The sequence below is a fragment of the Mastigoproctus giganteus genome, chromosome 7, assembly GCF_048544385.1.
Source record: "Mastigoproctus giganteus isolate SK-2022 chromosome 7, ASM4854438v1, whole genome shotgun sequence".
Classification (NCBI taxonomy): Eukaryota; Metazoa; Arthropoda; class Arachnida; order Uropygi; family Thelyphonidae; genus Mastigoproctus; species Mastigoproctus giganteus.
Window position 1 is genome coordinate 230,679,499 of NC_143581.1, and position 17,441 is coordinate 230,696,939.

The 17,441-nt window shown below is 37.4% G+C and overlaps 1 protein-coding gene across 2 annotated transcripts in view; it reads right to left on the minus strand.

The window, feature by feature from the left end:
- LOC150083765 (tyrosine-protein phosphatase non-receptor type 13-like) overlaps positions 1-17,441 on the minus strand; it is a 478,105-nt gene that overhangs the window by 443,144 nt on the left and 17,520 nt on the right. Inside the window, exons 2-4 of one of the 2 annotated variants that reach the window (XM_090378206.1) lie at positions 3,430-3,576; positions 1,940-2,118; positions 1,310-1,378 (exon numbers count right to left, since the gene is read on the minus strand). In XM_090378206.1, coding sequence (XP_090234332.1) covers positions 1,310-1,378; positions 1,940-2,118; positions 3,430-3,562 — 381 coding nt within the window. In that variant the 5' untranslated portion in view covers positions 3,563-3,576. Of the gene's footprint in view, positions 1-1,309; positions 1,379-1,507; positions 1,532-1,939; positions 2,119-3,429; positions 3,577-17,441 lie in introns of those variants that run through there. The other variant, XM_090378207.1, reaches the window with a different exon arrangement.

The window sequence follows — 17,441 nt, forward strand, 5'->3', positions numbered from 1 at the left end:
CCAGTCAATATCCGGGAAATTAAAATCCCTCATTATAAGACTCTCTGATTTACTGGCCCATTCTATTTCCCTGTACAGTATCTTATTATACTCATCAGAGTCATTAGGCCTATAGCACACTCCTACTCTCAATTTTGATTTACCTATGCTTATGTCACACCAAACTGACTCGACACTGCCCTGTCCATCAATGTCGACTGGCTTCACTTGCTTGGATTTTATGTGTTTTTTAACTAATAGCATAACCCCTCCTCCCTCTTCCTATCCTGTCTATCCTTCTTGTACACATTGTACTCCCCAAATTCCAGTTCTGCATTCCTTATATCTGTGTGACATCACGTCTCTGATATCCCAACAATATCAGCCACATGTTATGAAAGATTTTGTATATTATATATAAGATGTCTATTAATGGATTTAGAGAACTTATTAGCATTAACTAATTTTAAATTTCTCTCTTGTTCATTGAGAAACCTCATCCATTTGGATTTAGACCAGTCAGAACAAATAATTTACTTAACCATCACTTTAATAGGGCCTCCTATATTAAATGAGATAAATATAGACATTTTTAGCAACAATATTCTTCTTAAGAAAAGAGCTTAAACACTTATATATTGGTCAGTAATTTATCCCTACTCCTTTTCATACCACTATTGCCATTTCTCTTTCTTTTCCCCTGCTTATCCCCTCTCTCTTCCTCACACACTCTTAATAAACAAAGTTTAATCACTGATTTCGATGTGAAATCAGAAATCATGTAGTCGTCCTCCCAATTTTAATTCTGTTTTGTAGTATATTATTTATAATGATGCTAAAAGAAAAAAAGATACATTTATAAGGCTTGCCATTTTTCATTGAAAAAAAATAAATAAAAATAAAGTAAATTTATTAAATATAGACTTGAAAATTTCGCATTATGTTAACCTTATGAGCTACTGAAGATCACAGATCTATGCTAATTTTTCAGTGCCATTGTTTAAGGCATAAAATATACTATAGATATTTTATTTTATTCCTTTGATAAGTTTACATTTTAGACAAAAATATTAAAATCAACTTGGCAATATCTATAATGGTTTCTTGAATATATATGTACAGTTATATGGGTTTATATGTATTTCAATGGACATCCGCAAGGTGAAATATTGTTTATGGGTGAGTAAATTAAAAATAAAAATAATATTTATTTTCACTCATGTGAAAAGAAAGTTCAAGCTCAAATAAAAAAATATTTGAGAAAAGATACTATATATTAAAATCACAAGGTATCTACTAACAAGAGGTCACATACAAATATAATTCTCACCTTTTCTTTTTCATGTATACAGTAGTCTGAAGCAGACTGCAATGTTTGTCCTAATGTATAGATGTACATCTGCAAAAGCCAACAAAAGTTTTGTCAACAAAAGTGCTTCAGGTCGGTCATTTCAACTACTCCTAGTGAATCACAACTAAAGACTCATATCCTAAATAATACATTAGGAATACTGTAAAACACTGCTACCTGTCCTCAAGTAGCAAGTGAAACCTGAAAGAGGAACAGGAACTATTTTTAAACTTCTGTGACTCACTGCTAAAATGAAACTTCTATTTCTATTATAAGTATGTGGGAGGACAGTGGGAAAAATGCCAACTTACATATACTCATATAGAAAGGCATTTTTAAAAATATTTTGTTCTTATTTTTTTATAAAAAAATTTAAATTACTTTAAGTAATTTAGAGCACTTTTGATTTCAAGTTGAAGAAGCCTTAAGATAATGGAGTTCTTATTTAAAAATAATATATATATTTTATGAAATTATAAAAAAGTTCTATTTATTGCTTCACAAATCACATGAATTTATTCAAAGCACAGACTCATCACACAGGACAATACATCCTGTATACTGACTCATTCAGCATCAGTAGTTTAGAAATCATAGGAAATAGCTAACCTTTTCTATATCTGGGTCACATGCACCATATCCTGCTAATTCCATGTCAGAACACCAGTACTCTGTTCCTCTAACAGCTTCAAGAGAACAGCTACTAATCACCACCCTTCCAACTGCAGTACACTGTAAACTTCTCAAACTAATGAGGTATTTGGGAATTCCATTTCTATGAGCTTCACCTTATAAAAAAAACAACAAATAAAAAAAAAAAAATCAGTAATAATTTTATACAGATTTCACTAGAGTCATTTAATTTAATAAGAACAGTTTTATTAATACAACACTTTTTTTTCTGATAAAAAATGAATTTTTGCCTAATAACACAGAGGTTGAACAAATAATTTTGCATTTTTAAATGACAAATATGAATGTCAATTTGTACAGAATATTAATATATTTTGTACAGAATATTAATATATTTTATATAAAATATATATTTTGTACAGAATACCAATTCAATGCTATGAAATTGTTAGATATAAAGCAAAATTAGGAAAAAAAAGCACACTATTAAAAGTTTAATGTCATCATTTTTATACTTCAGCAGCCTTAAAAAAAATGAAAAAATAAATACATTTTCTTCCCATTACTCTAAAAATTGCCACAAAATAGCACATAATGACGATATCTGCAAAACAGGATTAATTAATGGCAGATGTCATTAAGAAGCAACAAAGAAAAAGATATCAGATACTTTGAAACAAGTATAAAAACAATTTAAGTTACAAAAATATTAAATTTAAACCTCATTTCACTTTTACTTTTAGACTTCTAAGCTTGACTTCAAATTGAGAAGAAAAATGCATGGGATGAATATAAATTATCAGGTGCTACAGAAGCCTATGGTAGAAATAAATTAGTCTATAATCAAATCACTAAGATTAGGCAAGCTAAGGCAGATTATGAGAAGCCTCAGGCAAAAAATTACAAGAAAAGGGGAAAAGGCTTTACTTATATTAACAGTAGAAAAAAGGAGTTGAATCACATTGGTCAACTTGATGTTGATGGTTTAACTGTTGATGATCCTGCTCAGGTTTCTGACAAACTGAATAAGTATTTGGAATCACATTCCCATACGAGTTCTTCATGGAGGGTTAATGCAAGATGGCATCCTGCCCCTTACACAGATTATATATATGAGGGAACATAAATTCAAATTTTCAAATTGAGGATAGTTTCAGGTTATATGTGTGGAAATTTGCTTTCAGTCATCTGGTGGCTGGCTGGTTGTTGGAACAAACTCCCATCTGGTTTTGTGGAATTGGATAATCTGAATAAATTCAAAGAACTGGACAAACTATTAGAGGGGATGGACAGGTTATGTGGGAATTGTTATTGTCATTGAGTTTTTTTATTTAAATCAAAAACAGCTGTTAGAGAATGCAGTGGTTTGGTGAAGAATATAGCTCATATTTATACAAGTATTATTAGGAGATTCATTTCTTTTATCACCCCACTGATCATTTAAATATTTTAATATTATAACTTACCAATAAAGAAAAGCTCTTGAATATTTTCTGCAGTTTTTTGCATAAGTGCCCATATTTCTGCTTCCACAAGAGCTGCCCCTCTGAACTTCAAGATTTCATTTAATGTTAATACTACATTTTCAGCCATGGGCATACTAAAAAAAATACCTGCAATTAAGCTGAAATTATTACATTGCAATTTATTTCAAATAAAGGTGGACATTAACTTATAAACTTGATACATTCCTGAGAATCATCATCATAAGCAAAATGTTCACATCAAATTTTACTCTTATAGTTACGAAACACAGTTATATATACAGTGTACGTGTACTTTTTTATCATATAAATAAACTGTTTTCTTACCTTAATATTAGTGAATTTTTGCTTGTTGTGGTTTAATGCTTGATCAAAGCTGCTTCTTGTGGCTTAATGCTTAATGAAGATGAGTGAAGTTGAAAGAGGATGGTTAGGATAATGGTTGGGGGATTTGGGGGATCACCAGTGCCTGAGGAAACTGATTTCTGAACTTCTGAGAACAGCATCAAAATGGGTCCAAAGAACATCATGAATACCTGCAACCTTGGGAAAGTATTCAAAATGGAGGTAGGGGGTCTTGTTTTTCAGACAGAACTCAGACCTCTTCAAAGAGGATAAAAGCCTCAGCCATATCCTTGAAACAGCCCTTTTCGATTGCTCAGTGAACTCTTCTAACTTCATCTTGTAGAATAGCAAGAAGTCAGTCAGGTAGAGAAGAGCCTTAAGCTTACATTTGAATATGTCTTTTTGTCTGTAATTTTCTATGTTACTGTCATGTAGTTGCATATGATTGGCAACAGTGCTGTAATAGGACTAGTCTCAACACAAAAATATGTTCTATTGCATATTGTCAGAACAGTAAAAACTATAATGATGCTATTTTCGTTATCTGAGGAAGAATGCCTTTTGATTTAGTTACTATCAACAAGAAATCGCTTGAATATAATGTCATGCAAAATTGCAGAAGGGATTTGTATGGAATTAAGTCTTGTTCTGATGACAGGTTTGATTATGGGCTTCATATGTTCAAAGAAAGAGAGTGACAGAATCAAAATTAAGGCAGAGGTTGGAATTGATATAGCAGAGATCATGCAACAGTTCCATTAAAAGAAGCACCGCGGCTCTTTAAGACTTTGGCTCATATCTGGATCACTGATCGTGTATTTTATAATAAGGCATGGTCTTTTCAAGGCAAAGCTGAATCAGGTATAGAGGATTCTCCAAACTGACTGGGGAAGGATTGAAGACTCCTGGCATATCTTAAGGAGCTATACTCTACAGGGTGTCTCAAAAATATTGGTACAAACATTTAGGGGAAGTAAGTAACATCTAAAGGAATGTGAATCGCATAGGAATCCATATCCGGAAACATCACGGGAAAGTAGTAACAGCGGCACAAGAAGCAGAAATTACACAAGACAGTAATTAGTGGCAAACATTTATTTGACATAATATTAACAATGGAGTATGAGATGGATGCATTTCGTAATGTTACAACAGGTGCTCGAAGGTTCCACCATGAGACGCGATGCATGAGTTACACTGACACAGCATGGATTGGTGGACATGGTCGACCACACCTGGAGTTTCTTTGACAGTAGCAGCAGTGCAGACGAGTCTTGCCGCGAGATCCATTTCCGTCTCCACAGGCGATTCATACACAACAGATTTGAGGGTCCCCCACAGAAAGAAATCAAGGCTTGATAAATCAGGTGAGCGTGGGGGCCAGGCAACGGGTCCACCACGGCCAATCCATTGACGCCCAAAACGCCTGTTCAAATGGTCACGAACACACCTTCCATAATGGGCAGGCACCCCATCATGTTGAAACCAAATGTTGCGTCTCACATTTGCTGGAACATTGTCAAGTAACCCTGATAGAACTTGTTCAAGAAAGATCCAATATTTAGCGGAGTTCATCCGATATTTAGCGGGATGGTAACAGATATGGGCTGACTAAGCAGTCACCGACCATACCTGCCCACACATTTATTGCGAAGCGATGTTGTGCCGTGTGGGTTATCGTGAGCCCACACATGAGCATTGTGTTGATTGAATAAGCCTTCCCGAGTGAAATAAGCCTCATCCGTGAACAAAACATAGGCTGGAAAATTCAAGTCTTGAACACTTTCTCGGAGAAACTACTGTGTAAAAGCCACACATGCAGGATGATCTTGGGGGGAGCAGTAACTGAACCCTTTGGAGATGAAAGGGGTGTAAGGAATCGTCGTGCCAGACACACTGTACACTGCAACGAGACACTCCTAAGGCAATGGCACGTGTGCTGGTAGTAGGATTATTCTGGATGGCATTCAACACACTTTCTTCCATGGCGGGAATTCGTGTTGAACGTGGTCTGCCCGCACTACTCCTGTTACCTCTGAATGACCCATAATCGCACAAATTTTGATGCACACGTGCAAACAAATGGTGGTCCGGTACATGTCTGTCTGGGAAGCATTCTCCATAAATTTGTTGAGCGGCTCGTCCATTGCCCTCTGCTAATCCATACACTAGGTGCATGTCTTCCAGCTCACAGTTCGTATATCGATGCATGCTCTTCGTGCGGAGACTACCATGCCGTCTACCGACGTAGAGTGAAGTTTCCGGTTATGGGTTCCTATGCGATTCACATTCCTTTAGATGTTACCTACCTCCCTTAAACATTTGTACCAATATTTTTGAGACACCCTGTATATGAAGAAACAACAAACAAACATCATGGGGATGTTGATTCTGATTCCCCGAATCTGGAAGAGATACTTATGAATCATTGTGAATTTAGGAAATTTGCTGAGTTCGCTAATAGAGTTATAAAGAAGAAAAGGCAGAAACTATGATAAAAGCAAGTACTGCAGTACATCTTAGTGGTTGGGATGGAAAATAGGGATGTATGTCTCTAGACTAAATCTGGCTGAATTTTAGTTTATATTTTTGTTTTACTTCTAACTTGTGGGTTTTACTAGTTAACTTTGGTATTTGGTTAATGTTGATAAATGCAACTTCTGAGACTAAATCCAAATCTGAGACTAGTAGTATAATATGGTTGAAACTTAGTCTTGGTAACGTCAGTTAATAAAAATGATGGCTCTGAAATCATATGAAATGCTCTACAAGAAGATGAAGGTGAGTCAGGTTCAATTACTGGTTAGTGAGCTCTTTTCCACTGCTATAAATAAATTTCTGAATATCAGTTTTTATCTATTTCCAAATCCAGTTGTCTACTAATCTGTTGGTGACTTTCCCCACAATTTTTGCAAATTCCTTAAAGTCAGTTGTAAACCACAATTTCTTTGCAGCTATTTCATGTTCGTTTAGAGAGAGACCATTACCACTAACATTTTAATTTCCAATTAAAAACAATGCAGCCCATGGTCACAAGCAGGAATCCGATTAAATACAAAAGGATATTCTCACCAAAATTACTTAGTTCTGTAAAGCTCTCTTGAACTGCTTGGTATTTTTCCATGTTATTTATTAATTAAATGTCCTACTGACGTTGCAGTTGACCTTCTTAACATGTGGCTTTCCTGTGACACTATTAATTCTGGGTCTACAGTGTTGTGCCTAGGACCTATCGAATGGGCACACCACCTGGTGAATTTAAATGACTGCCTGGCTAAAATTTAAACGATTCTTGCGATACCGTATGGTACTGCTCACTGATCTTGATCAATATTAATTTGGACATACTATGCAAAATATTACACTTCCCCACCCAGCTAATTCATAATGCCACCAGGCTGGAAAAATTTTCTGGGGAGAACACTGGTCTAGGATTTCTAAGGTTAGCAATATGTCAAAATTGTGATGAGATGATGAACTTACCCTTGCCTTTAAAAAGAAACAAAAAAGTTTTAGAAAAAAATCCTTCCCAAGATCTAAATTACAACTTGGCAAGGCTTACTTTATTCAGCAAAAAAAAAAAAAAAAAAAAAGATTAATGGATTTCTTACATCCAACATTTCTTGTGGGAAGCTGTTCTCCCTATTCATAGTAGTTCAAAGATCCTTCCATGTCATTTTGAGGAACGACTGAACTTTATTACTCACCTCATTTCACTGATTTTACTGACTGTTCAGCAAACCCATATCTGCTGGCACCCATCTCCACTATTTCCTTCTCTAGTGATGAAATTAAGAGTTTTATTAAGAAACTGCTTTTAATGAATGCAGTTGTGCCAGGTTTAATCTGAATTTTGTATTGAAATTTTCAAGGCACTACATTTTCAATTCTCTTACAAGTGTATCAGCCTGAATTTTTCCCCTCTTCCTGGTGGGCTTATACCATTCATTAGTCCCCTATTCTTAAATTGTTCTAGAGGGCACTGCTTTCACTGTTCATATAAGAGATTCTTCTTATATAAGATGTGGATGTCCTGCTCCAAAGGAAGTTCACCCATAAAGCATAAATACCACTTTTATAATAAACAGAAATTAAATAAAGGAACTAGGAACTCATAAGCACTACCTCTTCAAAATGCAAATACAGTATATATCATCATACAATAAAGAACAGAACTCCAAATTAGAAAGGATATCATGGCCACTACTCTCTATAGGGTGGTAGCCATGACATGCTTTGTACATACATTCTTAAACAAGCAATTTAAGAATTTTGGCATATATCCTTAAATAAGAAATTTAAGAATTTTGACATATATTCTTAAATAAGCAAACAGACAAAATGTAAATTTAAACATCAACTGAGCCAACCGACATGACCAATCCAATTGCAATTACCACTGAACTAAATCATAATAATTTAACATAAATAATAAATTAAAACATGAAGAAACCAAGCAGTGATTATGAACACATATATATATATAAAAAGGAAAAAATGTAAATTAAAGAAGAAAATGGGGAATTTATATGGGCCATGTTACGTTCATACCAAAAAAAATTTTACTATAGGCAGTGTGAGGTGGGTGGGAAAACTGCTAGATTGGGGGGATACACAGACTAAAAGATTAATGGTAGCCGCAGGCAGAGGAGAAAGTGATTCTTGCACTGCTTTATTTTAATAAGCAGCAGCCTAGAAAGCAAGGAGACTTCAAGAGCTGCTGGGAGTCATCATGGAACAAGTAAATACATGGGCTGTGTTAGGGTAACTAAGAGTAAGAACATGTGCATGTATACTTGCATGTACACTAATGCTAGAAGTATAATAAATAAAATTGATGAATTTGTAGTGCTGATCAAGACATCAAAGGCAGATATTATTGGGATATCAGAGACATGGTGTCACACAGATATAACCAGTGCAGAATTGGAATTTAGGGAATACAATATGTACATAAAGGATAGACAGGGTAGGAAGGGAAGGGTTATGCTGTTAGATAAGAAACAAACTCTAAGGAAGTGCATCCAATTGATGTTGGTGGACAATGCAATGTTGAGTCTGTTTGGTGTGACATAAACACTGGGAAGGTGAAAATGAGAGTGGGAGTATGTTATAGGCCTAATGATTCTGATGAGTACAATGAACATTTGTGAATGAACAGAGAAATATAATGGACCAGTAAATCAGAATGTCTTGTAACGGGGGATTTTGAAGTATAGTATATTGACTTTCCAGATATTGACTGGAACTTGTGGGTTAGTCATTCGCAATCTAGTAAGACTTTTGTGAATTTATTGAAGTATTGTTTTCTACAGCAACATGTTCAAGGGGCAACCAGAGGGAGTAATACTCTTGATCTGATTATCACCATTCATTTATTAATGCATTAAGAATTTGCAGATAAAGGAACCACTAAGTGACAGTGATCACCATGTACTGATGTGGGATTTACTTAAAGATTGACACTGCTAACTACAATCAGGGGTAAAGGGAAAGGTTTTTGTTTTCGTAAAGGTGACCACAGTGGTCTGAGACAGTTTGTAAATTCTATACAGTGGGATCAACTCATGCTGTTACCAACAGTGAATTCTAAATGGGAAGCCATTAAAGGACTTGGAGGCTACTAGGCTTTTCATACCAACTAACAAATACTATTCAAAGTTCAGGCCTAAATGAATGTCGGATGAATTAATGAGGCTTATGGCAGAGAAGAAAAATGCATGGGATACATATAAATTATCAAGCGACACAGAAGCCTACAGCAGATATAAACTAGTCTGTAATCAAGTCACAAAGGAGGTTAGGCAAGCAAAGGCAGATTACGATAAGTCTTTGGAAAAGGATGCAAACAAAAAGAGCAAAGAGTTGTTTACTTATGTAAACTCCAGAAGGAAGGGGATGAATCAGATTGGTCCACTTAACATACATGGTTCGACTATTGATGATCTTGCTAAAGTAGCTGACAAACTGAGTAAGTATTTTGCATCTACATTCACACAAGAAGAGTTTTTCAAGGAGGGAATGCTAGAAGTTTAACAAACTCTAACGGGGAGCTAAGTGATTTTGTAATAACAGGGAGCAAAGTGGAACAGAAATTGTTGAAGTTAAACATAAAAAAGGCACATGGAGCAGATGGAATCCATCCAGTTATAATGATGGAGGCAGCAAGTGAAGTAAGCAAACCCTTAGCCATAATTATTAGAGCATCTTTAGAGTCAGGGGAGGTCCCCCATGGACTGGAGATGTGCAAATGCATCCCCAATTCACAAAGGGGGTTCAAAGGGTGACACAGATAATTATAGACCTGTTAGTTTAACTTCTGTTCGGGGGAAAATAATGGAGTCACTGGATAAAGAGGTGATACAGGATCACCAAGACAAGACAGCAGCAACAGTTCAGATGCACAATGGGTTTTGTCAGGGAAAGTCTTGTCTGACCAATTTGATTGGATACTCTGATGTGGTCACAAAGGAACTGGATGCAAAAAATAATTTTGATATCATATACTTGGATTTCAGGAAAGCTTTTTATAGTGTTGCACATGGAAGACTGCTGTACAAATTGGAGTAGTATGGCATTAAGGGAAAGTTACTGCAATGGATAAAGGGATGGTTGAGTGGGAGACGGAAGAGAGAGTGGAAAAAAATGGACACTGCTCTACGTGGACTAACGTTATTAGTGAAGTTCCCCAGGGTTCGATGCTGGGCCCATTGTTGTTTTGTGTATTTATGAATGATATCGATGAAGTTATATGAGGCTTAATGTCCAAGTCTGCAGATGATACAAAGGTTGGCATGGTGTTCAATGACAGTAAAGACAGTGTGCTACTGCAAGAGGATCTAGAAAAGTTAGACAGATGGGTTGAGAAGTGGCAACTGAAGTTTAACACTGACAAATGCAAATTACTGCATATGGGTAGCAGTAACCCAAGAGAAACATACTAACTGTGTGGTACTAAACTCAGGTAGGTGGAGAATGAAGAAGACATAGGGGTAATTGTGCAGTCAGATATGAAGTTCACTGAGCAGTGGAGACAGGCTGGCAGAACAGGTCATGGAGTTTTGTCAATGATATATATAAGAATTTTGCTAGCACAGACAAGTTGATTATCCCCTTGTTTAAGGCAACGGTCAGGCCACACCTTGAGTACTGTATACAGGTCTGGAGGCCTCATTTTAGGAAGGATGTAGGGTTGCTAGAATGAGTACAGAGAAGGGCAACAAGATTGTTGAGAGAAACAAATGGGTGCACTTACAAAGAAAGGCTTAAGTTCTGCAAGTTGCAGCATCTGGAGACTAGGCACCTGCGAGGTGATCTGATCGATTTGTATAAGAATTTGAATGGTTTGAGCAGACTCAACACTGATGGGATACTTCCACTTGCTCAGATTCACATCAGGGGCATAGATTCACATCGAGGAAAGACAGTTGTAGAATAGATGTGCGGAAGTTTGCCTTTAGCCAGCAGGTAGTCGATTGCTGGAACAGACCTCCATCTGCTGTCGTGGAAGTTGATAGCTTAAATAAATTTAAAGCTGATCTAGACAAACATTTGGAGTGACAGGATAGGTGAAATGGGAATGGTTTGTTTTTTTTGGCTGATTATGTATAAGCTTGCTTTCTTGCATCATGTGTCTCAACTAATGCTAATTTGAAAAGTTTGTGGGCTGAGTATGAAATAGTACAGCATTAAAAATTCTGTACTTAATGTATAACATTTCAAATAGTAACTTACCAAGTTTTTTCAAGGAGTTTCATTAGTGATCCTTTGTTTTCTTCAGATTCTGAAGTCAACAAAGTTGTGTGAATTAGGAAAGGTGGACAAAATGAGTTACCATACAGTTATTTGAAAAAAAAAAAAAAAAGGAACTACAGTGGATTCCAGTTATTTGGGCCACTGGTTAAAAGGGGAAGCCATTTATTTGGGGCAAATCTTAAAAAACAGAAACCAATTGAGAAAATAGCCAGGGTTTACTTCGCTTAATTGGGACAGCATGCCGTTTAATAATGGCAGGAGACCGCAGCACTGGAGATTACCCTACGATTGTCTTCGACGGTACCACGTGGTTCAGTCGAAATTCTGGAGGTGACAACCATAAAACAATTAGCAGTCACCTGTTTATTGAGCTTTTCTGTTAGTGAAATCTATCATAAACGGACAGTAAACTCGATCTTACTGAATTTGCGATAATACCGACACCTGGAATTCTGTGGGTTATTCTGTGGGTGAAATGTGTTTACACTTCCATGAAATCTTCAAAATATAAAAAAATTAATTTTCAGAATCTTCTCTTCATTCCTATTTTTAAAGCTCTGTAACTCGTTACTTAGTTCTCACTTGCGCGTATCGTGTTACTTGCAATTTGTGCATGCCGTGTTCTTTGTTATTGATTGCTTATCTTTTTACACTTTTAAATTTTAACCACCACCCACAAATGTCAGTGAACAGAAATGTCAACTAGTTAGTACGTTCATATTACAGTACGTATTAATTATTCCAATTATCACGTATATTCTTCCGATTTTCATGTATCATTTAATTTTTTAATTGGTAAGGTAATAAAGGATAAATTTGTGCTTAATATATCTTTACTTTTATAGCCTGTGGATAATATTCCTCCTATTTTCGCTAATTAGAATCGCTATTTAATAGAATTAAAATTCAATTCACAAACATGATCACAATGTCTGCCAGGGGCAAAAGTTGATGACGTTGTAGAGCGGATATCATCTTTTAAGGGCACAAAAGGTGATATAGTTGTACACGTTGGCACTAATGACATTAAGAGTAGGAGACCGGCGGAATTACTTGACAAGTACAGGTCACTGATGAAAAAAAGCCGTGAATTAGGGTTGAAATTGAAAGTGTCTGCAATTCTGCCCAGACACGATAGGAGGGAGTATATGATGAGAGCCCTGTCAATCAATTCGGCCCTGGAAAGATTGTGCAGGGCTCAAGGGGTAGAATTTTTTTCAGCCTGGTCTGTACTTGTTAACAGGAGAGACTGCTTCTACAGGGATGGGATACACTTAAATAGAAAGGGTGCAAGAATGTTTGCTGATGCTATCGAGGCAATGTTAGGTGGGTCGGAAAACTGCTAGATTGGGGGGATACAAGGACTAATAGATTAACAGTAGCCACTGGCAGAGGTGAAAGTGATTCTTGCACTGCTTCTATTGGAATGAGCCGCAGCCTGGAAAATAAGATGCACGATATTTCAGAGACTGCTGGGAATCATTGGGGTACAAGTAAACACATGGGTTGTGTTAGGGTAGCTAAGAAAAAGAACAGGTGCATGTATACTTGTGTGTACACCAATGCTAGGAGTTTAGTAAATAAATTTGATGAATTTGAGGTATTGCTCAAAACATCAAAGGCAGATATTGTGGGGATTTCAGAGACGTGGTGTCACACAGATATAAGAAATGCAGAACTGGAATTTGGGGAGTACAATGTGTACAGAAAGGATAGACAGGATAGGAAGGGAGGAGGGGTTATGCTATTAATTAAGAAACACATAAAATCCAAGGAAGTGAAGCCAGTCGACATCGCTGGACAGTGCAGTGTCGAGTCAGTTTGGTGTGACATAAGCATTGGGAGATCAAAATTGAGAGTAGGAGTGTGCTATAGGCCTAATGACTCTGATGAGTATAATAAGAAACTGTTCGGAGAAATAGAGTGGGCCAGTAAATCAGAGAGTCTTATAATGGGGGATTTTAATTTCCCAGATATTGACTGGAATTTGGGGGCTGGTCACTCACACAGTAGCAAGGCTTTTGTGGATTTATTGGATGATTGTTTTCTACATCAGCATGTTCGGGAGGCAACTAGAGGGAGTAATACTCTTGATTTGATTATCAGTAGTGATTCTTCATGCATTAAGAATCTGCAGATAAATGAACCACTTGGTGGCAGTGATCACAGTGTGCTGAAGTGGGAGTTACTCAAAGAGGTAACTACCATTAGGGGTAAAGGGAAGGGGTATTGCTTTCGTAAAGGCGACTACAATGGACTGAGACAGTATTTAAATTCTATACAGTGGGATCAACTGATGATATTGCCAACAGCAAATTCAAAATGGGAAGCATTCAAAGAACTTATCGTGGAAGCTACTAGGCTTTACATACCAACTAAGAAATATTGTTCAAGGTTTAGGCCTAAATGGTTGTCAGATGAACTAATGAGGCATATGGCAGAGAAGAAAAATGCATGGGATACATACAAATTAACACGTGACACGGACGCCTATGATAGATACAAGTTGATCTGTAACCAAGTTACAAAGGAGGTTAGGCAGGCGAAGGCAGATTACGAGAGATCCTTGGCAAGGGATGCGAAGAAAAACAGCAAAGAGTTCTTTACTTATGTAAGCTCTAGAAGGAAGGGGATGAATCAGATTGGTCCACTTGAGATCGATGGGTCAACTGTTGATGACCCTGCTCGGGTAGCTAACAAACTAAATGAATATTTTGCATCGACATTCACACATGAGGAGTTATTCAGCGAGGGGAATGCCAGAGGTGTATTCAACTCTAGCAGTAAGCTAGAGAATCTTGTAATAACTGAGAGCAAAGTGGAGGAGAAATTGTTGAAGATAAACACAAGAAAGGCACCTGGGGTGGATGGGATCTATCCAGTTATATTAAAGGAGGCAGCAAAGGAGGTAAGCAAACCCTTAGCCATAATTATGAGAGCTTCCTTGGACTCAGGGGAGGTACCCATTGACTGGAGATGTGCAAATGTGACCCCAATTCACAAAGGGGGATCAAAGGCTGACACAAGTAATTATAGACCTGTGAGTTTAACTTCTGTTCCCGGAAAATTAATGGAGGCACTGGTGAAAGAAGCACTGCAGGATCATCTAGACAAGACTTCAGTTATAGCTAGGACACAGCATGGTTTTGTTAAGGGGAAGTCTTGCCTGACCAATTTGATTGGATACTATGATGCAGTCACAAAAGAACTGGATGCAGGGAATAACTTTGATATTATATACTTGGATCTTAGAAAGGCTTTTGATACTGTTGCACATGGAAGACTGCTGCACAAATTGGAGCAGTGTGGCATTGGAGGCAAGTTGCTGCTATGGATAAAGGGGTGGTTGAGGGGGAGAAGACAGAGAGTGGTAATCAATGGACACTGCTCATCGTGGACTAATGTTATTAGTGGAGTCCCTCAGGGTTCAGTATTGGGGCCTTTATTGTTTTCTGTATTTATAAATGATATTGATGATGGTATATCAGGCTTAATGTCCAAGTTTGCAGACGATACGAAGGTTGGCAGGGTTGTCAAGGACACTACTGACACTATGCTGCTGCAACAGGATTTGGAAAGGTTGAGCAGATGGGCTTCGAGGTGGCAAATGAAGTTTAACATTGACAAATGTAAAGTACTACATATGGGAAACAGCAACCCCAGAGCAACGTATCAACTCTGTGGTACTACACTGACAGTGGTAGAGAATGAAAGGGACCTGGGGGTGGTGGTGCAGGCAGATATGAAGTTCTCTGAGCAGTGCAGACGAGCTGCAAGAGTAGCTCATGGTGTATTGTCAATGATATATAGGAATTTTTCTAGCAGGGATAAGGAGGTGATTATTCCCTTGTATAAGGCAATGGTCAGGCCACACCTAGAGTACTGTATACAGGCCTGGAGGCCTCATTTCAGGAAGGATGTAGAGCTGCTGGAACGAGTACAGAGAAGGGCAACTAGATTGGTGAATGGGACAAAGGGGTTCTCTTACGAAGAAAGGCTTAAGTTTTGCAAATTACAGTGTCTGGAAACTAGGCACCAGCGGGGTGATCTGATAGAGGTGTACAAAGCCTTGAATGGTTTGAGCATGCTCAATGCTGATGGGATTCTTCCTCTAGCTCAGAAAAATCACCTGAGAGGGCATAAATTCAAATTGAGGAAAGACAGATGTAGGATAGATGTGCGGAAATTTGCCTTTAGCCAGCGGGTGGTTGGTGGGTGGAACAGACTTCCATCCCTTGTCGTGGAAGTTGATAGCCTAAATAAGTTTAAGGCTCAGCTGGACAGGTATTTCGAACGAACAGAGGGGTGAAGTGGAAGTGGTTATTTTTATTTATTTATGTTACTTTTTTTTTTTTTTTTGGCTGATGCTGCATAAGCTTGCTTTCTTGCATCAAATGCCTCTACTAATGCTAATGCTAATGACCGGCGCTTACTACACATCGTACAGCGAACAGTACTTTACTATGGTGAGTTTGTTGTAACATGATTTGATTGTACAGTGAACTAATTGTAAAGGGGAGATACACTGTATTTTTAACTATTTACGTGAAACTTCAGAAAATTGGGGCAGCCGCTTAATCGGGCAAAAATGCACTAGTCCTGATGTGTCCCAAATAACCAGAATGGACTGTAATACCAAAAGCAATTCATGAGGATATGGCTACTACATTGGGAGAGGATGACCCTTCCTATTCCCTAGTTAAGAAGTGAGCAGAAGAATTTAAACGAGGGAGGGAGAGCTTGGAAGATGACCCATGCTGTGGAAGATTTCCAATGTCCATCACTCCAGAAGTTGTTCAGAGTGGGCATGATCTGGTGATGTGTGATTGATGAGTGATGGTTCAGTATACTGCCAGCGTGTTTGGCATCTCATCTGAATGTCTGTAGCTCATAACAACAGAGGTTCCCACTATGATAAAGGGTCAGCACAGTGGGTCCTAAAGTTGTTGGCAGCAGATAAAAAAATGCACAAGAGCCACCAAGTCAAGTCAACATTTGCATTGTTTTCAAGCAAATCCAACAAATTTCTTTGCAAGGTTTGTGACCATGGAGAAGGTGTGTGTGTGGGGGGGGGGGGGGTTCCATACTTTCAGCCAGAAACAAAGGAGCAGTCCAAACTGTGGGAACACAACAGTTTTTGCCCTCCAAAGAAAGCAAAGTTAACTCCTTCTGCTGGCAACATGATGGCATTGATTTTTTGTCATGCTGATGGAGTATTGATAGTGGATTACCTTGAGAAAGTTCAGACAGTTACAGGAGCAGATTATACAAACCTTTTGAGGTGTTTGCATAAAAACATCAAAGACAAACACTGATGAAAATTCAGCAAAGGAGTCTTGTTCTACAGGACCACACACCTACTCACAAATCTATCATAGCTATGCTACGATGCACAAGTGCGGCTTTCAAATCCTGGACCATTCTCCATTTTACCAGATCTAATACCATCGGACACGGACACACACACACACACACAAAAACTACATCTACATGATACTGTTTGCATTGTAGGTGTTAGCTAATTTTTCCTTTGTATACTAAATTGTTATAACCAAAAACAAAAATATTACTTTGCCTAGCAGAAGAAACCTTTCTTCAGGGACTGCCCTAAGTAAATAACAGAGAGACAATAAAAAAGACACCAAGTAAAAACAACATTTCAAGCTTTAATATTATTATAATTAGTAAAACTCACTAATTATTTCACAAATGCAGGATATTAAGTTATTGTAAAATATATGTACATTGGGCAAATTACATATGAGCCCTCAATTTGGTAAAGAACACTTCTCCATTCATAAACAATACTGACACTCAGATTTCGATGGTTCGACTGTTGATGATCCTGTTCAGATAGCAAACAAACTGAATGAGTATTTTGCATCTACATTCAC